Here is a 26,781-nt window from a genome sequence, read left to right as displayed (position 1 = left end):
CCTTTCTTCTGATCAGAGCAGCATCTGGCTGCCCTGGTTGACCCCCTCCTAGGTAAAGAAAGCTTTATGTAAGGAACCAAGATGGTGTCAGCTCTGCACAGCCCTGGGTGGGCATTGGTTTGTTGTGCAGGAATCACCTGTGCATGATGGGTGTTGCATACTCTGGCCCTAAATGTCAGTAACTGTCTCAGACCTTATGGCAACCAATATCCTCCCCTTCCCCACTTCCAAGTGCCCGTTGGTGGGGAGCAGAGCTGCTCCTGCAGTGGGTCATTTACCTATTATGCCTCTCTTCCTGAAATAAATTTTGGGTAGTTCCTTACTGCCTGCAGCCTAAATTTAACTTCCTCAAGTTATAGACATGCTGAGCTGTCTGTCCTTTGGCTCCACACCATATTTCAGTCTCCAGTTACACTAAGCATGAGTGCAGTATACTTTCCTGCCTGCTAAATGCTGCCAAGTAGCAGTCCAGTCAGAACCCAGATCAGTTAACCGTGTTCATACCCAACCCTGCTTAGTACTCAAGGCCCAGCCTGTATGTCACTTCATCAATTAAGTCTTGTTAGTTACACTCCCATGAAGAAGTGAGCTTATCTTTTTTTGCATCCCAGCATCATTTTTGTTTTTTTAAACCTCATTTAGATATTTAACACCTTGTTTAGGAATGATGTAATTGGTTTTAATAGAATATTAATAAAATTGAAGCTTTTATTTAGCCTTCTATCATAGATATTTCTTCAAGTTAAGAACTATTTCTCATTCATCTATTCATCTTTTCTTCTTATTCATCTGTTGCCCCAAGATTCCCCCCGTCTCCTCGTCTCTCCCCCTTTCCCTCCCCCTCTCTTTCTTCACTTTCTCTCTTTCACCTCCTCCCCCATGAATCTTCTTCCTTTTCTTCCTTTTTTCTTCCTCCATTTTCTTTTATTCTTCTGTCTGCCTTTACCCTTCTTCTTTCCGAGATTAAGGTGAAATGATAACAAAGTGAGGTGGCTGCCTTCATTTATGTACTTCTGCAAAAATAGCATTTGTTTCTTTTTAATCGCAGATTCCAACAATGTCTCACCCATCTTGGCTGCCACCCAAAAGCACGAGTGAGCCCCTCGGCCACGTGCCGGCACGGATGGAGACAACCCATTCCTTTGGGACTCCCAGCATTTCAGTGTCTACGCAACAGCCACCCAAGAAGTTTGCACCAGTGGTTGCTCCAAAACCCAAATACAACCCATACAAGCAACCTGGAGGAGAGGGTAAGTGCTGGGGTTTCAGAGTTTGGTGCCTAGAGTGGGAAAGTTCAATGTAATAGAGGTGATTGATAGTTTAGTGTTGTGTTGGAAAAAGGTAGCTCACAGATCCACATGTGGTTATCATAGAGGATGAACTGTTGAAGGTTAAGGAGTCCCTAGAAATCATATAGAGTGACCAACCTCGCATTTAGGAACAAACAGATTAGACCTTATAGTGGTTATGTTGCTTCGATTACCCAGTGAAGTAGGTTAGAGCCCAAACTAAAAATCTGTCCTCTTCTGTCTTAGCTCAGTGCCCTGGTACAGGGTCATTTCCACTTCCAACCATTTTCTTGTAAAGATGTGTCTCCCACCCAATGGTTCCTCCCTCTTGCCCTTAGAAAGTGCCTCAAAATGCTCTCAAGCAGCAGACCAACCAGAAACCATTCAATGTGATCATAATAAAGTGCTCGGAATTTTTTTTTTTTTTTTAGCTTCTCTGGTATTTTCCTTTCCTTAGGCTGCTATAGGACAAAGCTGTCTGGAGGACGTTCTGAGAGCTGTTTGTTGAAGCATGCAGAAAATTTGATTGGCACCTAGTTTCAGGGGTTTAAATAATAATATATTTAGTTTACAACAACGGAGTTAGAAGGTTTATGTGGGCTCAGCATCTCGTGTGTGTGTGTGTGTGTGTACACTCACATGTTAAACCTCATGGGCGTATACATGGTGCCATACTCTTCAGCTGAGGAGTTTTCATCCTTTCACCAATCACTGTAAGTAGCGCATTCAGACCCATGAAACAGGGACTTGTAACTCACAAGAGAACATTAGACTTCTGGGAGCCGAGCGAGAAGAGGCGGTGAAAGGAGTTCCAGCTCTTCTATCTCTGCTCTCTGCTCCTGACCCAACCTTTATTATTGTCTTTTCTCCACTTGCTTCTTAGATGACATTTGCACATTTGCTTTGTTAATACTACCAGAGACTATTTCAAACTCTGTGATTTAATTCAGTCCTTCTCTTTCCTTCCTAGTCATCTCCTGCTTGCAGTAAACCCTTTACTAGTCCATTGGCATCTCAGGACTGAGTTCAGAAGCCCAGGCCACCTGTCTTGCTTGGGGAAGGTGATAGGCACTTTGGCCAGTTTTAGGGAGTTTCAGACATCACCCGCACCCATGGCTGGCTGTGGCCGTGGATCTTTGGGTGCCCTTTCCCTAGAAAGGGCAACAACAAGACCATTAGAAAGCTTCTCTGGGAAAACAATAAATGAAGCCCTGGTGCTATGCTAATCTCCATAGCAGTGCTTGAAATTTTATTGCCCTTGAAGGAGTCTCCATCCTTGCAATTAATCAAGGACGTACTGTACTGGCTTTCTTTGGCTCATCATTCTTTAGTGATTGCAGGGCTTGCGAATGGCATCCAGAAGAGAATCCCTCCCAGCAGGGGCAGGGGAGCCACCTGTTGACGTCCTCATTTATGTTTTCACTGTGTCCCATGCCCCCACTTCAGCTTACTAAGGACATTGTTATTTTGTCTTCAGACTTTTGGGGAGAACTAAAATGGACTTCCCTTTAATTTGACGGGAATAAACATGGGATCAGTTATAGAGTAGGAGGCAAAGGTATAAAGAAGTCATCTTCATAGGTGTGATAAACTGATAGATGCCTGAGGTTAGGGTGATGGCAGGTCCTAGGCTTAGTGGGCTAATAAATGGCGTGCCTGAGGCAGAAGACAAGTGTCTGAGGGCCTCTCTTCAGATCCCTTTTGCTCTCACTGCTGTGAATCACAGCAGGTGAGCCTGGTGATGACTCCCCTGGTGTGACTAGTCCTGCCTGTGTGTGGCTCACCAGCCGTCTGATTCTCCCGGAACACTGGCATAAACTTGGACTTGTTTTCATACTCAGCATGCTCACACTCTTGGCCTCTTCTCTAAGTGCCACTCCACGTGCTTTTGTTTTCTTTCAAAATTCTATCGTATTTGTATAACTTTCTCCAAAATGTCTGGATCAGCAGCAATCAATCAAACCCTTCCCGGGGTTCCACATACATCTTACTCTGTGATGACCAAATTTCTACTACTTGTTAAAATTGCTCCTGCTCGTGTTCTTTTACGTATTGAACATGAGTATCTGCCAGGCCCTGTAATTTTTCATTATTACTTTATTACCTTCTCACATAACACTGTAAATTGTTTTTTCCCCATAAACACGTGGAAACTTAGATGACATTCTCTACGATTTTGTGGCTAGTAGGTTTGTAAACGGAGGCTGTTGTCCCTGTCCAGCATGCCACATGCTTGTACTTCTTTCATGGCACTGTGGCACCAAGCCCCACATCATGGTGAAGCTTCTCAACTTCTCTTACACAAATCTAAGTTTTGCTTTCCAGTGAAGCAACAAGACATGGTGTCTCCTTCATCACATGTGGTCAGATGCACGTTTGTGTGCTCTCATGTTTGTCTGTGTATTTGGAGGGATTGCATCTGGCTGGCTGGGTAAGTGCACTGCTCAGTAATAAGGAGTTTGAAATGTGGCATCTGCATTCCAAGCATCTCAACTTTTTTTTTTCTGCAATTCTGCCAGTTTCTCTCTCTCTCTCCTCTAATATAATCTTTCCTGAATCTGAAAAACAATACATTTTCCTTTAATATCCAAGTTAAAGACAAATATGGGGAATTATTTATATTTGGACTTATTTTTAAAATAGATGGGATCAGGCATTCAGGGTGATATGGCTGTGGACGCTAGTTGTCTTCCTGTTCTGCATAGTATGACACTTGAAATTTGTTAAAAGGGCAAGATATCTTTAATTTAATTATTAGTGCCTTCTCTATTACTCTAAATATTTTTATAATGCATGTTATATTTTGTTTTAATTTTTATACATTTTAGAAGTTTATATCCCTTTCTTTTCTTTTTTTGAGACAGAGTTTCACTCTGTTGCCCAGGCTAGAGTGCCTTGGTGTCAGCCTAGCTCGCAGCAACCTCAAATTTCTGCGTTCCAGTGCCTCAGCCTCCCAAGTAGCTGGGACTACAGGCACCCACCTTCATGCCCAGCTAATTTTCTATTTTTTAGTAGGCAGAGGGTCTAGCTCTTGCTCAGACTGGTCTCAAACTCCTGATCTCAAGCAGTGCTCCTGCCTCAGCCTCCCAGAGTGCTGGGATTACAGGCAGGAGCCACTGCACCCAACCCATTTTAAAATTCTTTGTTTTGTTCCTGAGATCCCCAGGTAGTAGGTAGCTCAGGTTTTGCTTACAGGGTGAATTGGTGACCCCAGCTCGTGCTTCTTATGCCTCTGCAATCATGCTTCTTTTGATTTTAGTAAACGTTTGTCCCCCAATTTCCAGCTCCTAAAATCTTACAATTCATTGTTTAAAAGTTGACCACCAAGAAGTTCATGTATGAAGAACGAATAGAAATCATAGAGTCTAGCTGTTTTTGGCATAAATTTAACAGTCTCTCAACCCATAGAATGTGAAATTCTTTACTCAGAGAATAGCTTGCTCAGAGAAGAATTTGCACCAAACCTCAAGACTTTTCTAACTCCAGAATTATCCAGAACTTGGAACTATATTCTAGTGACAAGTGCTCTCTACCGCTTTATAACCTCATGGTGTACCCATACTGTCCTCACCACAGCATGCCTTTTAGTAGATATCCTTATATGTGCACCTGTGTCCTCCAGTACTAAACTTTTGGAGGCAGGAACTGCCTGACTCATGTCCTTATCCCCAGGGGCCCCTCGCAGGCTGTCTGAAGCATAGGAACTCAGTCATGCTCGCAAAACTGAATAGGCAAACTCAGCCCTGGAAACCTGCGTATCCAGGCCAAGGTTCTGGATGTTGTCAGCTGCTTCTTAGGCTCTGTGGCTCTGCAGTTTCAGCCTACATGTGTGAATTATTTCCCCTCCTATACCCATTTCATTGAGCTTTTTAGTCGGGGGTTTGTTTGAACGCTGTTACCTTGAAGTTCCCAACTACATTTCTCACCTTGCTATAATATACTATAAAATCTCTGGGGTTTGCCTTCTCATTTTAAAATTCTGACTGTGAAAGTAGAAAAGCACCCAGGTGTATTCCATATCAACTTGTAATTCTGGGATACCCATATTTATAATTTTCTTGTATGAGATATTCTACTAATAACATCTTTCTAAAAAGGACTTTGGTTTACTTAAAAGTGGGGCGTGAGGTTGTTTTTCTTTTTTTGCCTCCACTTAGCAGCTCTTGAGCCCTCAAAGTTCTTTTATTTTACTTCCATTGTTCTCATAATTTTCATTAATTCTGAAAGGACCACTGTTTCCACAGCTAACTTAAAGTGCTTCCAAATGCTTCTTTTCTGTGCCCAGTAATGTAAGCCTGTGGACATGTGGACTGGCTGTTTCATTTTTTGTGAAGTGATTTTGTTACGTAGTTTCAATTTTGTCCCATCAACTTCTCTTCAACTGATGAGAACAGTAAGACAGTGCAGTGTTCCCGGTCTTTAAAATACTTGCCTTCAGGCTTGTTTGTCTTGTAATGTGCGTCCCCTTTTTACATCAGATAAAAAACAAACAAACAAACAAACAAAAAACAATAAACCCATCCAAAGGCAAACAGAACCCCTCACCCCCAAAACAACAAAAACAAGAAAACTAAGCCTTGGTAGTTGACGGCAGAACAGAGGATAGTTCTTTTTCTGTTTTTAGCAAAGAGAAAAGTTAAAAGTGAATTTTCCAACTTCATTGACACCCTGTGTTTTGTTCCTGAGTAACAAAGATGGTTTTTGAAATTATTCTGCTCTTATACTCTAGGAATTAGGATCTTAATGTCTGTCTCTCAGTAGTTTGGCTGAATGACGTTTGGTCATCCTGTCATTATAGTAGACAGTCATATAATCATTCGGAACGATTTGGGAAGTTTTCAATTTTGTACAGTCGAGGTTAGCCTAGAATTCACTTTCTCCATTCTGTGAAATTCCTTTTAAAAACATTTCGAGGGTGGCAGGTTCAAACCCAGCCCCTGCCAAACTGCAACAAAAAAATAGCTGGGCCAACTTGTGGCGGGTGCCTGTAGTCCCAGCTGCTTGGGAGGCTGAGGCAAGAGAATCACGCAAGCCCAAGAGTTAGAGGTTGCTGTGAGCCGTGTGATGTCATGGCACTCTACTCGAGGGTGGTACAGTGAGACCCTGTCTCTACAAAAAAAAAAAAATATATATATATATATATATTTATATTAGATCTTTAAAAAAGTAAATCTTTTGGGTGCCAGTTGCAGATGGTCCTTTTGGTACAATCTCTTTATATTAGTATAACGCCTATGGTTTATTTAGCACTGCTGTATTCATTGTCTTTTAATTTTCCAAGAAGTCTTCTTGAAGCTCTCTGAGGCACAGAGAACTGATGTTACTGCCATTTTAATGAACGGTAAACTACCAAAGTGAAATAGCTTATTAAAGAACCACGTAGTGAGTAAAGATAGACGAGGACCTTGATATCTAAGGGTCTTAATGATTCTCAAGGGTTCTATTTCCTGGAGGTAGGGGTAGGCAGTCTTAGGTCTTAGACTTCTGTCTCCATTATTTTCTTCCATGACCTTTTCTGCACACTACTCCTACATATATTACCCTGTTCATGTGCATAGAACGTAAATAAGTCCTGTGTTTTCCACCTTTGCTTATACTCTTTTACTGACATTTGTCAAGGTAGATAAGTTTTGGTAAATGGGAGTTCTAAGCCTCAATTATTTCTTCCATCACATTTTTCTTTGCTTTATGCTACCCGAAGTTATTGATCAGTTGTATGGAGGAGGAAGGGTTATAAGTGATTGCTAATATACCTAAGAGTCCAGAACCTGTTTCTGAAATGTACTCACCCCACGGCACCACCACTGTTTACAAGAACAGGCAACTTTGGGGCTTGGTTCTTAGAAATTGACTAGTCCTGGGTTATTGGTAGAGAATTAGCCAGTAATGATGTGAGTCATATATTCTAGTTAGGAAGGAAGGACTTGTTTGTTTTGTTAACTGATGACTGTTAACTAGTAACATGAAAGGGAAATGAATGGCCATCTATGGCAATATATTTAAAGAAATAGGTCAAGTGAAATTTTCCCCATCATTTTTATTTTGAACATGTAGGCCAATTTGGAACTACTTCTCTTTCTGCTGTTAGGAAAAGCCTGGCATAATCAGAAGTAGAGAACAGTGATATTTAAATATGGTAGAATCTCTGTAGTTGACCACCTCCCTAAGTTGACCTAATTATCACAGACCACACATGCACTGCAGGTAGGTATCGATGCTGCAGGCCTCGTTCCTTGTGTTGACCACCTCTGTATGTTGACCAGTTTGTTACAGTCCCTTGATCAGTCAGCTTACAGAGGGTCGGCTGTATTTAGACTCACAGTGTGCTCTTTTCTCTCTGGAGACTTATAGTCCTTTGTCCCTCATGCAGGGAGAATCTTGCTCTGGAGGTACAAATGGGAAACATCTTTTGGTAGCCCTAGCAGTCCTGTTACATTACCAGCAATCACAGATGAGCAGTTGCAACAACTCAGACATTTGCGATGATTATGTGTGGTGGGCCATGAGGATAGTCAGGAGTCTGTGGAAACATTAGGTTTTCTAATGAAGCTTGGCTTTGACAGTCTTGCTCCCTTTCTGCATCATGGTGTAAGGATCTTGAGCCTCATCCATCACTGTGGAGTGCAGTGCACTAGTTTTAACTTTCAGGTCCTTGGGGAAGAAGGGACAAGCTGTTCCTTCATTAAAGGATCAGATATTAATTGTGTTAATTTGATCATTGCATTGCATTTTTCAGCAGAGAAAATAATTCATAATTCTTGGGGTGACATCAGATCTTACCAAATATACGTAGATCTTACCAAATATACGTAGACCTTATCGATGCACAAAGAGTGCCAAGGTGCAACACTGGCTTAAGGGTCAGAGTGTTTACATCCCTGCCTTAGTTTTACCACTTGGTCATGGACATGACACTTTTATATTAGCCTCCTTAATTTATTAAATTAGTTGATTATATTTATTATCTTACAAGATAAATATAATGATAAATGTAAAAATGTTTCTAGCCACAAAAATACATTACAACTCTAAGAGTTACTGTTTAACAGTCATTTACTTAAAACAGATTTTGTGCCGAATGATTTTCTAGGGGCTGATGTAATGGTAATGAGCAAAACATAGACTAATTCTTGCCTTCTTGGAATATACGTTCTTGCTATAATAAAAGATAGTTTGTTGTTTTTATTAATAATAAGTAACATTGTTAAAATTATAAAATAGTATTTACCAAATAAATGCATTTTATAACTTCATACACATTATTACTAATAATTTTTTCAAATTATAAAACAATTGCTATAGTATATAGACGGTGCCCAAAATACATTTTAAGAAAGGAAAAAAGTATTAAAATTGTAATACTCAAGTGTTTGACTTTTGCTATTAAAAGAGGTGCTCAACTGTGACTTGTATCCATCTTTGAGTATTATAATTTTACTAGAATTTTTCCTTTCTTAAAATGTGTTTTTTTGTGTTTTTTTTTTTTTTTTATGGCTAGACTGAGCATCCCTAATCTGAAAATCTGAAATTTGAAATGCTCCAAAATTCATAACTTTTTGAGCCCTAAATTCTGTTGAAACAAAATGAGCACTGGGGCATTTTGGATATCAGATTGTGGATTAAGATGCTTAACTATTATTCAAATATGCCAAAATCCGAAGAAGTGTGAAATTCAAAGCATTTCCAGTTGTAAGCATTTTGAATAAAGGATGCTCTATTTGTATGAATAAATGTGTAGTATTGATACTGATAAATATAATTAGCTTCTAATATCAGTGATAGAAACCATAGTGTCTGAATGCCATATAAACTCTAAAGTTCTAGAATCAGGTATATCTTAAAAGTTATCTAGTACAATCCATTCATTTTCTAGATGAGAGTGGATAATTTATGAATGCTTTTTAAGGAGGCATAGGGTCTCTGTCCAGGAACGCTGTACGTAACAAATGAAAATTGATGCAGGAGTTCTTATCCCCATTACAGACTCAGGGAGGTCCTGTGGCTTGTTCAGTATTGCAGAGTAGTAAGTGGCACAACTTAGTGTGGACTCCTTACTGTGGTCATGTGGATTCCTTCTGTGATTGCCACGGTTTTGTCTCATGGATGTGCCTTGGGTGACTTTTTAGAAGCTACAGCGGTAGCACTCATATACCTGAACAAAGTGGATTAGGTACTTTAGAATAAGAAGAAGTTCAGTATTGTTGACAGAGATTTCTTTTATTTTGTAACCTGTCAGCTTAATTAACTGTTGAAATCAATTTCTTAATAAGGTGGTGGGTTCCTAATCCTTGTATGGTTCAAAAACAATGATTAATGTTGACTTGTGTGATGAAGTGTACTTTAATTGTCTTTATTTTTAAATCACATAAATATACGATGCCATTGTCACTACATAGTTTAAATCTGAAAACAGAGTTTAATTTTTTTTTTATAATAAAAATAGAGAGTAAGTCACAAAGAAGTAATTACTACATACCCATTAGAAAATCTAAAATCAAAATTGTTTCCATATGCAGGCAAGGATGTGCAGAAAGGATCTCTCACATTACTGGTAGGAATGTGTAAAATGGTATCGCCACTCTGAAAAAATCTTGGGCAGTGTGTTACGAAGGTAAACATGTATTAACCTGATGACTCAGCAAGTGCATTTTTGGGGATTTAATCTTGATAAATGAAAAGTTATGTTCACATAAAGACCTGTACATGAATATTCCTAGCAACTTTTTTTTTCATAATGACAATAAACTGGAAACACCCCAAATGTCTTTTCCTGGGCACATATTTGGGCAAGGTTTGGACATTCATATGATGGAATATTATTATTCAGAGATAAAGAAGAATGAACCATTGATGCATGCAACAGCTTGCATTGACTTTAAAGCATTGTACTTAATGAATAAACAAGTTGGTGGCAAGAGGTTACATACATTGTATGGTTCCATGAGATGAGAAGACTATAGATAGAGAACAGATTAGTGGTTGTTGGGATAGAGTCTGGCATGTTTGGGACAGAGAGTGGGCCTTCCTGGCAAGAGAAATAACAGGAATATTTTTGTGGTGGTTGAACAGTTCTTTGTCTTGATTGGAATGGTGGTGGTGTGAATCTATAGAGGGATAAAATTGCACAGAGCTATATACCCACACAAATGAATGCAGGTTAAAATACAGTGAAAACTGAATAATGCCTACTTAATAGTAACATAATGATGTCACTTTTCTGGTCTGGGTAGTGCATTATAGCTATATGAGGGGAAGCTGGGTAAAGTAAAGATGGGACTCTGTACTATTTTTGCAGTTGAGTCTGTATTTCAAAATAAAAAGTTTAATATTATTTAAATTTTTCAATGTATTTCTTTTCCTACTCCAAGTGCCATCTTACATGCAACCTGAATTGCCTGTGCCATTCTCTTTATGATCACTGCTCTCAGGTATGGTTTAAAACATTGATTCTCAAAGCTTTTCAAAGTCATCAGAAAGACTTGGAGAATGATATATTTTTTTTTTTTTTTGTAGAGACAGAGTCTCACTTTATGGCCCTCGGTAGAGTGCCGTGGCCTCACACAGCTCACAGCAACCTCCAACTCCTGGGCTTAAGCGATTCTCTTGCCTCAGCCTCCCAAGTAGCTGGGACTACAGGCGCCCGCCACAACGCCCGGCTATTTTTTGGTTGCAGTTTGGCCGGGGCCGGGTTTGAACCCACCACCCTCGGTATATGGGGCTGGCGCCTTACCGACTGAGCCACAGGCGCCGCCCAGAATGATATATTTTTTAAAGTCTTAGGTCCTATCTCAATAGTACAGAGTTTTTCAGCATGGAATCCAGCAATCTGCATTAAAACAAAACAAAAAACAAGACTCCACAGGTAATTGTGAATAATACTCAACCAAAATTTGTGAACCAGGGCTAGTGCTTGATGCTCTTTGAACTTTCTGCAGGTCCTGTGTGTACATACTTCCTCTCTTGGGTAATGATAGTAGCTTTTCAAATCTTAAGCATCTTTTATTATGTGAGCAATGTAGAGATTCCAAGATCTAAAACTTCCTTCATGTTGCTATTCTTTTCTCTCTGTGCTTTAAACATAGAAAAAAAACAGGCTTTTTGCATATGTTGTCCCAAGGAATTTTAGTTGGAATCCAAAAACGGAAGAAAGAAAATTTAAAAGAACAATAACAATTGATTCTTCTAGAATGCCCCAGCAATGCCAATGCTTCTGCATCATGGAGCACTTGCTCTTGTGTTACTTTATGTAGCAGTGCTTAAAGTCTTAGCCTGTTTTGGGTCATGGAAGGCCTATGAAAATTACCTGTAAATGGGGATTCATTATGGATATTATAAAAATAAATCTAAGACCTGAGCCTTTGGGCAAATATGCCATATAAAGAAATCATACCTGAGAACAATGATTGACCTAAGGAGCTATTTTAAAAAAATAGTGTGGTGTTTTTATCTTCCTTCTTTAAAATTTCTGCAGTCAGAAATAGGATGGCAGGGGCAGCGCCTGTGGCTCAAAGGAGTAGGGTGCTGGCCCCATATGCTGGAGGTGGCGGGTTCAAGCCCAGCCCTGGCCAAAAACTGCAAAAAATAAAAAAATTAAAAAAAAAAAAAGAAAGAAATAGGATGGCAGAAGACAGCATCTGGGTCAAAAGAGTATATGTTGGTGGCATGTGGCACCTGAGCTTCCTGACACTTTGCCTTTCCAGCATTCTCCCCTATTAATCATTCTTTACATTGTTCTGTATTTTGTCTTCGAACAGAATAGATGGTTGCTAGTCAAGATAGATGGATAACAGGTACCAGGCACCCATAAAGTTGCATTATGTAAATTTAGTGCCATAAAAGAATATGTAAGACATCTTGGAGGAGGAATTGGAGAAAGCGTCAGAGAGATGTGTGACCTGAGTCTTAAAGAATGAGTTAGTTGTTTACCAGGCAGGAAAGGGCAGTGGACATCACGGCATGCCAAGCACAGGGAACAGCATGTGCAAAGTGGCATCCATCATGACCCTTGTCATTTTGGCAGCTCCTTATGTCCTTAGGAGACACCTCTGGGATTCCAGAAGTAAGTAGCTTTGCAGAGTGGACAGAGTGACTTCACTGTGGGTAGACCCAAATGTTCTAGCATGCACTGAAATTTACCTCTAGGAATAGCTCCAGGAAGTTGGGTAGCTACAGAGAGGAAGGACCAAGAAATAAGAATATACCAATCTTATCCTACCATGGGGCAAGAAGTACCTTCCTGGAGGTCTTGGCCAGAAGTATCATTATTATCTCTCCTTAGTGATCTGTTAAGCTTTAGAATGAAATGTTTCTGTGAATACAAATATGCAAAGGCAAAAAGAGAAGAGGCAAAAAGCAATTCTCCTGCAACTATTTTGAGACAGCTTTTTACCTACTCACACACACAACCAGAAGAATGTGAGATGCGAGCCAACCAAAATAGTTTTTTTTCTTTTGTTCTGTTTCGCCTTCTTACTTATCCACACTTTGGGGTGATCCTGAGAAAACAGGAAGCAATGAAAGAAGAGTTTTATTATGAAATATTCATTACAGCTTGCAATTTTGAATGTGTGTGAGGGCGCATGCATGGAAATAGATTGTAGAGCACTTTCTTTTTTTTTTTTGAGATAGAGCCTCAAGCTGTCACCCTGGGTAGGGTGCTGTGGCATCACAGCTGACAGCAACCTCAAACTCCTGGACTTAAGCGATTCTCCTGCCTCCGCCTCCCAAGTAGCTGGGACTATAGGCGCCCACCACAAAGCCTGGCCATTTTTTGGTTGCAGCCGTCATTGTTGTTTGGTGGGCCTGGGCTGGATTCGAACCCGCCAGCTCAGGTGTATGTGGCTGGCTCCTGAGCCGCTTGAGCCACAGGTGCTGAGCCGTAGAGCACTTTCTTACACAATCAACACAATGTCCCGTAGCATTATTATAGTTCCTACATTATTATGGTTTCTAAAGACAAATGAAAAATCTAAGATTCAGAGGACCCACATTGAGGCTAATAAATAGAGAAGCCACAGTTGACCAAACTTAAGTATTTTCCTTGAAGGAAAATGTGGGTAATATAAAATAACTGCTGTATGCTAGTCATTGATTATAATTATCACTCAGTGTATCTGGTAGAATAGTGTCTTACGGATGGGAGAAACTTTTTAGTGAATTTATTCGTCTCTACTGCCTTTGAAGTCCACTTTGCTTTTCTGCTACCCAGTCTTTTCAGCTGCACTGTCAGTCATAGCTGTTGGCACCCTCACTCTGCAGAGAGGGTAATATATGCAAAGTGAATAGCACAGGCAAAGCAGGGATTTGAACCCTTGACGTCTTCTTTTTTTTTTTTTTTTTTTCAATTTTTTTGAACGTTTCTCTTCGAAGGCAGTCTATAGCTTTTCCTCAACACAACAATGCATCTCATGTTAATGCTATTATTGGTTTTTTAAGAAGAAAGAAAATTTCTCATCATTCTGTTCCACGTCATTACTATTCAAAGCTTTTTGAAAATCGACACCATCCAAATGTGTGAAAATTACTTAGGATCCCCTGTGCATGGATGTGTATGATGTATCAAAATATAAAACAGCCTTAGTAAGTAACATCAAGGAGTCATTACCAGGGAGATGTTTTTGCAGAAGGCCTTTGGACTCTTGAAATCTTCATTAATTTAGGTGAATTATGTCATTTCCCTTAAATATGTTAGGTATCATGGGTAATTTTACTGAAATTAAGATGGCATTTCAACTTCCCTTTATTTTTGTTATTGATCTGTTCATATATGATATATTGACTTTGGTTTTATTAAGTGCTTCCTCTATAAAAAATAATTGCTAGGAAAGAAATCAGGTTCACATTTCAGGTTCTCTGAAATGTGCCTAGAAATGTCACCATTTGAGGTGACAGTGAATTGTCCTCATACGTGCGTACCTGTTGTCCCTGGGAGACAGATTTTGCTTCTTCATTAATTTGATTTCTGCATTAATTCAGAATTTTTACTGGGGCCAATTCAGATCCATCCATGCCATTTTTATTGAATAGGCTTCTATAGTAGATTGGAAAAAGTGAAAGGCGTCTTAGCCTTTAAGCTGTTTATATGTTCATCGGAAATTTGACTAAACTGTGGCATATGCATACTGGGGAATACTGTTCAGCCACAAAGAAAGATGGGAGAATTATGACACGTTGTCATATTCTTTTTTGAATTCACATAATACCTTTCTCAGAAAGGGCTCTACTTTACCTGAACTCTTTCAATGTAGAACAAACAAGGATTCATGCACATAGTAGAATATTTCTTTGGAAAGTAATATTTTTATTAGTGAACTATAATTATAGTTAAGAATGTGGGTGAATATTTTATAGTGTAAACTCGTAATTTTCACTTAGTTTTAAAATTTATAGTTTTCTAAAATATCAAATTATACAGTGAAGTTTCAGGCATTATTGCATTTCAGAAAAATTAATTTAGTTAGGGATTTTATCTTGGGTTCCATTCATTTCTGGGATTCACATTTGGAATTTAGCCAGTCTCCGGATGTTACATTTAAACTTAGTCCACGTGTATGTCTTTTTCAGGGAAAGGGCTCATAACATCAGCAGACCCTCAAAGAGATTCCTATTTTTTTTTTTTTCAGATTTAAGATCTTCATTTAAAAAGAATAAAACTTACCCCCAAAGGATGAAAACGTTAGTAAAGTATGTGATCAATTGCAATGACATAGAGAACATACCACCTTATATGGGGTTTGTGTACAGACACACAAAAACTTCCACTAAGAAAGGTAACACCCCCCATCTAAAGGGTCACCAGTCTCTCAAGCTGATTATACTGGTGCTGCTTAAATAAAAAAACAGGTTTTCACTCTTACTTTCACTAAATTTAATAGGCAGTGTCTGAAGAGAGATCGAGTATGTGACCATGCTCCTGAGGAATGTTCTAGTAACTACATTAGAAAGTACAATGTACATAGGATAAACAATTATTTCATGATTATGGTTTCCCACATTTACATATATGTTTCCTTGTTATCCACACAACAAATATTTGTGCACTTGTAAGGCAGGGGGTGGAGGTGATAGGGTTCCTTGGTGTCCCTAGTTTACAGCTGAGGAGTTCAAGGCTCATTGATGGGATTTCTGTACCTGGTCCTATAGGTAGAAAGTAGTCCTGGATAGATTCAAACATAACTTTTCTGAACCAAAATTAAAGTTTACTGGAAACAAACAAACAAAATGCTACATGCTTTCTGCTGCTTCATTTTCATTTATTTTTCTTTTTTGTGAATTTAAAATGTCGTATTTGTTCTGCTTGCATTATTGCAGTTTTGAGTGATGATTCATCGGTGCAGTGGCCTATTTTAGTGAGCCACAATAGCTTGGGTAGAAAGAAAAAAGTCCTAAGATACTCAGGAATGGAAAGCAGCCATCTTTTTATAGCTAAAATTGCAAACATCTGGCAATTACTCTATTCTACCTCCCTTCAAAAAAGAAGAATCGTCTCTTCCACCGGAGCCTGCCGCTGTGTTAAGTTGAGCCAGTACGCAAGCCTTAGGAGCAATAGGTTTTGATTCAAGCAGTGCATTTCCCAGCCCAGTTGGCCGTCTCTTCTGAAAACACACCATTTAGTGCCCCCCATATTCTGCTGACTTCCATGATGATAAGGATGGTAAAATGGCAATTAATAACTATAGAAAACCCCTGTGCTTCACCTGGCTCAGTTGTCGGAGCTCTTATGGCAGCTTTTCTATCTCGAAAGTTAATTTTGGGGGTCAAGTTTGCCTGTCCCCATCCTCTTAAGCTTTTTGTATTTCTTAAAAGATTCAGCTACACAAATGCAACCCATAATTGCCAACTTGATGTTATTGGTCTAGTAAAATGTTGAAGTAACAACTCAATTTCTTTTTAAAGCCTAACAGGGACTCTGTACTCAGAAAGCCGCATACCATGGTTCTGGCCCCTTAGCACTCCACCCTTATTTCTTGTGATGATAACTGTTTGTGAAACTCGTTCTTCTCTCATTGGCCAAAGTCAACTCTGTTTGCAGGGGAAGTGAGAAAGACTGGTGGTTAACAATAAATGCTGAGAGCCAGAACTTCTGCATTTTTCTCTTGGGGATGAGACCAGATTTTACTCTGGCCTTGACCAATGCATTTACTTTTCTATTCCCCATTTACCTTTCTCTTCCCCTGGGCCTCTGCAGGGCAGAGGTGGACCTTTCCCTTCCCAGGGTTGTGGCCATATTATCACCATTGTTCCCTTTTGTGGTAGGGTACCTCCATCAGGAGTCATTGGTAATTGATAAGGAAACAGAAAAGGAAACAGTAGGAAAAAAAAATCAAGGTTCAATGGCATGGTTTTCAAAAACAACAACCTCAAGTACTAAAAATGCGTTCTTTTAGTGCTGGCAGATTATGGTACTTGGAAATCATAGATGCTCAGTGGGGGCTTTTCTACCTGTTATTTACTTTTATTCCTTTGGAAGGACTGTGTTTAATGTCCAAAGCCATAGTTTTTGCCTTGATATAAAAATTTTGCTAGGCTGTCTGTCCTGTAAGTCTTCCCAAAATCCCATTGAATTTTGTAAACATCTCATTACACTAAATGCAGTTTTGGGAGAGGTGAAGTTGTGAATAGGGAGTTCCCTGGTTAATTAAAAAAAAAAAAAAGAAAGAAAAGAAAAAACAAAAACACCTATCTACCTAAAATGCATACTTTATTCAGTACAGCTACTCTGTGCAGAGCTGGGTAGAGTGATGATCTCTGGAATCCCAGAATGAGTGTGTCTCCTTTGTCTCTTTTCATCCAGTTGGATGGTTCTGATCTTTCTCCACACATGCACATCATTGAACTTGAACTGCTTTGTTAACGGCCATAAGCCTTTGGTGACCTTACTAATGTAGAAAGGGTTATGCCAATGTCCCTTACCACATTTTCCTTGGACTTCGGGGCTTGCAATTCTGCAAAACTCCTAGACTACAGCCAGTGTTATATCCCAGGGGACTTTAAATGTTCCCCGTGATTCTCTGCCCTCTTAACAGTAAAATGAACCACCTGGGGCGTTTTCGAAAGAAATGGAAGACTTGCACCTCACCTTCAGATGTGCTGGTATAACTGGTCTGGAATCGGTACTGTTTTTTTAAAACCTCAATTTTCAGAAGTACTAAGGTAGGTCAATCTCTTACCTGATACCTGAGTTACCACTCAAGTTTCTGAAAAAGTGTTTTTCAGGATTATTTGGAATGTTTCTAGTGTAAGAAACTGAAGCAGCCTGTTTTGACTTTGGATAGTTCTCTGATTTTTTGAACATTTGTCTTTATTTTTATTTGAATTATGCCTGCATAATACATGGGATTATCTCTTAGTCTTTGAACTTAAAATTCCTACTTGTGGAGTGAGTCAGTACTTAACATTGTCAGCACTTACCCTGCAAAAAAGAAACAAAACAAAGACAAAAATTCCTACAAACCCATCGAATCTCCTTATTAGATAAGACCTCTCCGTTCTACACTTTCAAGTTATAAATCTCTAGGGAAAGGAATAATGAAGAGCAAGCAGACAAACAAATAAAACAGTACTTATCATAGTGAGGCAGCACTACAGGTGCCTTCCAACTAGGCTGTATTAAGAGGTGGAACGCTGTGCTTCTCACCATTGAATTGACAGTGCCTGATATGGCCACAGCACAGAACAAGCACTTAAAGATTGTTTATTGAATAAATACTAATTAATTATTAATTTTTAATCATTGATTATTTATAAATTTAATTTCAGTTGAACTATATGATGTTTTTAAGATAGTTCAAATCACATTAAATTTACAAACCTGCTACACTTAATTGCAACAATACTTGAGACAATGCAGTGAAAGGAAGTCCCTTTGACATAGAGAATAAACTTTGAAATATCTAGGCACAAATTTAACAAAAGGTTTGTGTCCTTTTGTTATATATCCTAATAACAACAATGACAAAACCAAAATAATGACTCAAACTTAGCCTAGAAGAACATGAGGCTTAGCTTAGCAGTAGCCCTGCAGGTACAGATAAGTACTGCTAGGGAATCCTAAATTGGCTTTGGCTTTACTGTGTGTTGGAAATGGGTACATATTTTATATTGTTACCCATGTTACTTTTTTTTTTTTTGAGAGAGAATCTCAGTATGTTGCCCTCAGTAGAGTGCCATGACGTTACAGCTCACAGCAACCTCAAACTCTTGGGCTTAAGCGATTCTCTTGCCTCAGCCTCCCAAGTAGCTGAGACTACAGGTGCCTGCCACAAAGCCAGGCTAATTTTTGGTTGCAGTTGTCGTTGTTTAGTAGGCCTGGGCTGGGCTCGAACTCACCAGCCTCGGTGTAGGTGGCTGGCGCCCTACTCCCTGAGCTATAGGCGCTGAGCCCCATGTTACTTTTTGATTAAAATTGCTTTTTCATATTTAGGTGAAGACTTCTGCTTTTCAAATCTACATGTTTGCTCTCGCAGATCACAAAGAGCCAGCCTAATCTCTCTTCCTTTTATGAACCCATCAGGCTTTTCAAAATAGACTTGACATCTGTTACTCTGACGCACCTTCTTTCCTTTAAACTGACCAAATCTAGTCTATCCAGAAAATCCTCATTTGTGAGGACCCAGAACTGAACATAATACTACTGAATACAGAGAATGGTGATGTTCTCCCAGAGAATTTCTTTCTTTTTCTTTTCTTTTCTTTTCTTTTTTTTTTTTTTTGAGACAGAGTCTCACTTTGTCGCCCTCTGTAGACCTCTAACTCCTGGCCTTAGACAAGTCTCTTGCCTCAGCCTCCCGAGTAGCTGGGACTACAGGTGCCCGCTACAACGCCCGGCTATTTTTTGTTGTAGAATTTCTTTTCTTAAATAAATGTTCAAGGGCCCTGACACATCTTTACATTTTTCAGTTCAGTTTGTCAGGCTCCCTTATTGGGGCTTTCCTATGTGGCATCACTGTGGTTTTAAAAAAATCATGCATTTCCAAAGTACAGCCTCCTTTATTATAAATGGAAGAGAATACTGAGTCTCTAAGGGTAAGAAGGTCAAAAACTGAATTTAAACCTTTTTGTGATTAGATTAAGTAGCTTGTTTAGGACAAATAGAGTTTATTTATAGTTGAGTAAAGAAGTTAGAGTTCTTGGAACCCGAGTAAGTATAGATTTTTGAGGAAACACATTGGAAAACCTAGAGTTTAGGAAAAATAAAAGGAAAGACAACTAAGGTTAAGAAAGGTATCAGAATTACCATGTGATAGAAACTTTAGACATCTTTCCTTGGCTTATCTTATTCATGAATATAAGTTCTTTAATTTTTTAAAGAAAATATAGTAATATGCTACAATCCCTCTGTCTATACCAATAATTTGTTGTGTTTTGTGTTTTGAGTACTTCTGCTATACCCAAAAAGCCCTGTCTGGTTGTAGTGTGACTGACGTATTGGTTGATTGGGAGTGAGTAAGACTCTTTCAGCTCAACAGTCAAGGTGGTGAAGTGGCAGCACTCACTGCACTCTTATTATTTACCTTTGTGATTTATTGTACCATGTGTTGTTTGGAATGTAAATAACATTACAGTTAGGGGAATAGATGCAGTTAGGGTAATAGATGCAAATGATTCAACATCCATAGACATTTGGAGAGGATACACTGGCAAGATCATCTAAAGCTTCTGAAAATCTTTGTGTGGCAGCCTGAGAAGGCATAGGGATAAGTCAATGCCCAACAGATAAAAGGCCAAGCTCAATAAAACTGACAGCACATTTGCTCCACCCTCTGCAACCTGCCCCAGGGTTAGATATTTTTTGGCATATACATTTTATTTGTTCTAATTCATTGAACCAGTAGTAATGAATGTTTTTTCTCTGAAGTTTCTAAGCTTCCAAATAATTTTATTCTTTCGGAGAGCTACAGCCATACTCCCTTAAATGCAGGGCTTTTCAAGGCATCATATTTTGCTAATGGTGAATTTATAGTATCCCTAAGCAGCTCATCTCCTGCAGTCTGTTCTGTACTGATTATAATCTAGAGAAAACTTAATCTGTGTGAAAATATTGTTAGTTCTAGACTGAAATTGTTATCTAGAATCATTATCTTCTCACCCTGAAAAATTGTCAGTACAAGGCTGAGGACACATCTTAGAACTTGTGCCCAGTTGAGGACTCCCATGAAATTTTCGTATTTTCGTTGTCTAGGTAAGAACAGCTGCCAGGAGACAGGTTACTAATAGACCAGTGCTTTAGTTGGCTGTGTTGTTGGAAGTGGGGGAGGATGGGCAAAGCCAGAGTTACAGAGGGAATGGAAGGACCAAAGGTTTGCAGCTAGAAGTTGGTAACTAAGATAGAAACACCCTTCAGCCATTCTGCCTTCAAAAATAAATCCAACCGTAGGAGCATGTTATTTCTTTGCCAAAGTATTAGAGAGCCATGATTTCTAGCTAAAGCTAGTATCCATCCTAAAGTTTAACTTTATCCTGAATATAATCATAGAATTATGTGTGGATATTCAGTTGAAAGGGGAAAACAAAAAGTCTTGCCAGAATAAAGGTAGTTTTACCTTAGCCACACTAAAAAGTAGGTGGCAGCCAATCAGAAAGGCAACTCACGGAACACGGCAAGAGCTAATGGAGGGAGATGTGGGGGAATGGAAAGGACACATCCCCTTTTGCCTTTAAAGCCATTTAAATCCTACATGAATCAACAAACTACCCTGGGTCAGTTTCCCATATTGTAAAACAACATGATTGAACAATGTTATCTCTTCACTTCCTTCCTACTCTAAGATTGCATGAAAGCATGATTCAGCTACAAAAATTGCGTAAAATTGGTTACTCCTGAAAGTCAGGGGGTAAAATCGTTCCTGTGGAATGGTGGAATGTTGTAAATGTCGTTGAGTGGTGAAATGGGCTATGGGCTCCCTGCGTGTACACCCTTAATATTTTCCTCTAACAACCTCATGCTGTCTCTCATTTTAGGCTGATAGCTTCAAACATTCTTTTCCCTACACCTGAGCAAAACATACGTTCATGGTAGGTGCATATAGTCCACGATAGAGCTAACATCTTAATTTGTTTCTACTATATGCCAGGTATCTGATAGATCATCTTTATGGTATTATTTGAAATTTGATACTGATGTTTCCATTTTTCAAAGAATGAAGTCGAGGCTCAGAGAGATAATAAGTTGCCTATGGTAGCAGGGCTTATAAATAGTGGATTTTTTTATTTGAATGTAGCTATGTCTAAATTTGAATTCTGTAATTTTTCTACTGTATTTTGCATGCCAACTTCTAAATTCTATGCAAATAATCTTCATTAAATGTACACAAACTGAAGACACAAATATCTACCTATATCTCTATGTATCTGTATATACCTCTCTAGTTAGCTGGCTAGCTGGCTATCAAAAGGACAGAGGTCTGAATCTTTGAGAAAAGTATGTCAACATGGAATCTTGCCAGAAAGACTTCATTTTTTTTCTCGAAATCTGAGCCTTAAGCAGAATGCACAAAGCTTTAATGCTGAAAGTTTAGCTATCAATTGGGGAAGGATTCTGGGAAACTGATGTCTTATACGTATACTATAGGTAATAGTCTATGAATTTGGCCTTGTGGTAAGAAGACTAAGAGACTGTTCAAAACACAGCTCTTCCAGGTTACTCTTGTGGTGGGGAAGAGAATAGAAAGAAGAAATCAGTAGTACCAGGGAAATAGCTACAAAGGATGCTATTAAATAGAGATCCAGAATCTTTGTTACTTTCTTGCATTTCCTATTGTTGCTTAAATTTTTGTCTGTTATTAAGGCCTTTGAACCTTGAAAAATGAACTCACGACTTTTTCCTTTTCCTGAAATGTGTGGATGGGAAGATTGGATAACAACCTCAGGGGATGGGAAAAAAAAAAAAGCGTGCACACACACACACACACACACAAAACTTTATTAGAACACTTGTTCATTTATTCATTCAGCAAACATCTATTGAGCATCAAGGACATTTCAGGTATTCTGCCAAGAGCTGTGCAGCATTAGAAATAAACAAGGGATGAGCTTTGCTTTGGCTGTGTAAATTAGAAAAGGGTGGGGACTGAAGGACTCTGGCTACGAAGCTATTTAAAAGTTCTCTTACAGCTTTATCCTTATTTGAGATTAACTCGGAACACTTTTTGGTCTGCTTGTTTACCTATAAAATGAAAAAAAAAAAATCATAGTAAGAATAAGCAGGTAACGTAGAACCTTTACTGAAACATTTTTATTTGCGTCTTGGCTGCTATAATGATAGATGTAGTTGCTCCATCACGACCACCATTTCCAAAAAGATGGGGGAAATCCTTTGACCCTGTGTGATAACCAACTTGGGACATCTTGGTGTGACAGACATGAGAGGGTTAAGGAAGGCCATCGTGGGGTAACCAGGCGCAGTGATCTTGTAGGAGCCGTGTCAGGATGTTGTCTGCATGTCTTCTTTGCTGGTCACAGTCATCGGGTCATAAGAGAAAGACAAGTAATACAGTGTCTCTTAGCAACCAACCCCAGGAGAAAGAGAAAATTACTCCGACCTGACTATCCAGCCAGGGAAATAGAAGGGAAATAAAATATTTTGAAAGTCTACTGAAAGAGCTCAGGTATGTGGCTCCTAAGTGTGCTGGCTTCTGCAGGCTGGTTTGAGTCTCTCCGTTTAGCAAAAGAAAGATAGAAGTGGTAGGAGGGGAAGGAATGAAGGAAAGAGAAAGGAGAAAGGCAGAGATAAATTTCTTTAAAACCCGAAACCTTTTATTTCTCTGCCTTTCTAATTCTCTTATTTTGTGTTTTTAATTTTTTGTGTTTGTTTTGTTTTGTTTTTGCTGTTTAACTTAGAAAGAGAGGAAAAGAGACAAAGGGTTGGTAGAAATAAAGAAAATTTGTCTCTAAACCTGGAACTTGGTAGTCCAAACATGAGGGGCAGGGGTGTGGGATGGCGATGTAACTTCATCGTGGCTGCTATTTCCAGGTGAGATCCACAGCTCTTCAGAGAAACAGGACTGTGAAGTCTAGAAGAGATGTGCTTAGTGTTCTGAGATCGGCTTTTGTCTTTCCTGCATGTTAACCAGTTCAATAGCTGTAAATATTTACCACTGTAGACTTTGGAACATGGTAGTGACTTTCAAACTTATTTTGGACCCAAATAGCAGTAAGAAGTACATTTCACATTGACAACTACATATATACAAGTACGTGTATATACAAGTAGGAAAGAAAATTTTACTTGAACGTTTATGTTCTTTATGGGATGCACACTTTGCTTTCCATTGTTTCATTAAAAAAAATTCTTTTGGAGATCCACTAAATTGATTTTATGCCCCGTTAATGAGTTGCTTTCTACCACCTGAAAAACATTAGTCTTGGATCATCACTTGCTCTCCATTTTAATTTCACTGAAGTAAGGCCAGATAACAAGTTCAGTGGTGGTGACGCGTCCTTGGCCAGTGCTATGATGTTCAGAGTTAACAGCTAGTTCAGCTGATTATTTTATTGTCATCTGTCAAGGATCTCATCTGTATCCTGAGATCCATTCCTGGCTTGGAATTAGGGAAATAAACGGAATTCCGCTCAGATAGTCAGCAGTTTAGAAAGGTGCCATGGGGTGGCCGAGAAACACTGGGTGGAACTTGGGACACGTGACTACCCTTGGTCACTCCTTTCCTTTCTTTGAACCCCTTAGGTAATGATAGATTGAATGAGATAATGTCATAAATTCCTTCTGGCTGTAACATCCTGGAATTTATAGCTGGAAGGGGCCCCAGAACGCATCTAGTTTAATTTCTTTATTTCCAAGATTCAGTTCTAGAAAAAGAATGCTGATAGACTCCCTACTTCCTTTATGGATCTGTGTTAGGAACAAGTGTACAGAAAAGATTGAATGTTAGTTCTTAATTTCAAATTTCTCAGTGCGGTATAGGAGTATATACCATGTACACATATAAAAATAATTTTTAAATAAGACACAGTGTGTTCATCACTATAGTTGGGGTAGAAATAAAAATATAAAAACTCAGAAAAAGGATAATTTAATCTGACTAGAAAATAATGGCTGAAGGCTACACTAGTATAAAAGGAGGAAGCATTTGTGCTCGAGTTTGAGGGAAGGAAAAGATTCATAGTGGAGATGCTACGGCTCGGCACCCGTAGCTCAGTGGTTAGGGCACCGACTCCATTCCCCTAGGGCTGGTGGGTTCAAACCCAGCCTGGGCCTGCTAAACAACCAATGACACCAACAACCAAAAAAAAAAAAAAAAAAAATAGCCGGGCGTTGTGGCAGGCGCCTGTAGTCCCAGTTACTTGGGAGGCTGAGGCAAGAGAATAACTTAAGCCCAAGAGTTTGAGGTTGCAGTGAGCTGTGATGCCACTGCACTCTACCAAAGGGTGACATACTGAGACTCTGCCTCAAAAACAAAATAAATAAACAATATAAGATGCTGGAACATTCCGGGTAGACTAAGTGTTGGAAGCAGTGGAAATGTGACAGGTTAATTACCTTCTTTGAGTTATGTTTTTTGACTTTATCAAATATACTATGGTTGGCTTTTTACCCCTAAATATTCCTATATTTTGTAGCTTTTTTTCCATGTCTATTATGATTCTCTAACGCTGACCTATTGCCCATTACCATGATGAGGTGAGGTTTGATTAAATGTCTGTATAGTACTAACTAGCTGCTGCTTGAAAATCCATGCTTATGTAAACACCAGGTATTATTTAATTATTTTCCAGGGGTAGGGGTGAAATAAATAAGGAAATATAAATTACTATTTTTTGTCTTTTCAGAACAAATAATGTTTGAATCTATTTCTTTTTCGTTGCTTTTTTCTTAATGCAGTGCTTTATTTAGTATGATTTCACCTTTTAGTACCTTATAAACCATGGAAATCTCTCATATTATTGAGAATATTGGAGATAATGTTCTCTGTGATGTTACTTTTTATACCAGATTGAGGTTTGCTCATTCAATCAGTTAAGGGAGATAAGTGCAAAAAACTAGAATTAATCTGAGGATGTTGTGTGTGCGTGTGGGGGGTATGGGGGGGTTTGTGGCCACTTGGCATCTTCCCTTGAGGAGGCTTTAGGCTCTTACATGCCTCCGTTTACCTTCCAGTGCTATAAAGCTCTCCCATTGTCACAACGAGACAGAGGGTATATTGCGCTCTCGAAGTTCATTCCCTGACCTGGTTTCTTGCCACAGATCTCTTTTAGAGCAGCATTCCCATGGATTGAACTGCCTTTCTCCCTCTGTCTTAAACCTAATATTAACAATGATAGGAGCCAATAAAACGTTTAATATTACACGGTGCTTTATATTCAGAGCACACACACAGCCATTACTTTATTTGATCCTCAGAGCTCTTCTTTGATATGTCAATGGAAGGAGTTACTTTTCCTGTTTTATAGATGACTAAGCTGAAATTTCCAGAGGTGATGTCACCTAGTATCACAGACTATAAAAGTTGTGGTATCAAGACCAGCATTGCAGGGCTCCTGATGCCTGGCCCAAGGGAAGTAAGATAGATCACTGAAGGTCATGGCTGATAAGCAATTCACAGTATCTGTTTTAATACATTCATTTTAGAGTGAAAAAAACTGAGCCTAAGATAAATGGAGTGACTAGAATTTAGGAGTGGGACATATAGAAGCAGATCTGTGAGTTTTACAACTTATGTTTCCCAGATTCTGTGTTCTAAGGATAACAATGGACAGTGAAGGTATTACTTAGAAGCATGTATATATTTCATAACTCCATTTATTTTTTTATATCTTCTTATGTAGAAGTAGTGTTCTCTGAAACGTGTTTACTTAGGATCTGATATTTGTCTGGCACTGTTAATTTCCTTTGGGGAAAAAAATAACAAAACTTAAGATCTGGGATTTCTGTTCTAAAGGTTCAAAAGTGCTTTTGATGAGATTTAAAAAAAAATAAAGAACCAGATCCGGGCATGTTGGCTCACACCTGTAATCTTAGCACTCTGGGAAGCCAAGGCAGGTGATTGCTAAGCTCAGGAATAGTTTGAGACTAGCCTCAGCAAGAGCAAGATCCTGTCTATAAAAGTAGCTGGGTGTTGGGCGGCGCCTGTGGATCAGTCGATAGGGCGTCAGCCCCATATACCGAGGGTGGCAGGTTCAAACCCAGCCCCGGCCAAACTGCAACCAAAAAATAGCCCAGCATTGTGGCCGGCGCCTGTAGTCCCAGCTACCTGGGAGGCTGAGGCAAGAGAATCGCTTAAGCCCAGGAGTTGGAGGTTGCTGTGAACTGTGTGAGGCCACGGCACTCTACGGAGGACCATAGGGTGAGACTCTGTCTCTACAAAACAACAACAAAAATAAAGTAGCTGGGTGTTGTGGCAGGCGCCTATGGTCCTAGCTGCTTGGAAGGCTGAGGCAAGAGGATTGCTTGAGCCTAAGAGTTTGAGATTGCTGTGAGCTATGATGCCGGGGACAGAGTGAGACTCTGTCTCAAACCACCCCTCTGAAAAATAAATCA

At 39.2% G+C, this 26,781-nt stretch overlaps 1 protein-coding gene across 10 annotated transcripts in view; it reads left to right on the top strand.

Annotated features, from left to right (window-relative positions):
• LPP (LIM domain containing preferred translocation partner in lipoma) overlaps positions 1–26,781 on the top strand; it is a 730,287-nt gene that overhangs the window by 238,199 nt on the left and 465,307 nt on the right. For all 10 annotated transcript variants that reach the window (XM_053564331.1, XM_053564334.1, XM_053564332.1 and 7 more), the window contains one exon: positions 1,049–1,250. In XM_053564331.1, coding sequence (XP_053420306.1) covers positions 1,058–1,250 — 193 coding nt within the window. In that variant the 5' untranslated portion in view covers positions 1,049–1,057. The remainder of the gene's footprint in view (positions 1–1,048; positions 1,251–26,781) is intronic.

This window comes from Nycticebus coucang, chromosome 16 (assembly GCF_027406575.1).
Source record: "Nycticebus coucang isolate mNycCou1 chromosome 16, mNycCou1.pri, whole genome shotgun sequence".
NCBI classification, from domain to species: Eukaryota; Metazoa; Chordata; class Mammalia; order Primates; family Lorisidae; genus Nycticebus; species Nycticebus coucang.
Note: the sequence above shows the minus strand (reverse complement) of the source record. Positions and strands in the feature narration are given on the sequence as shown.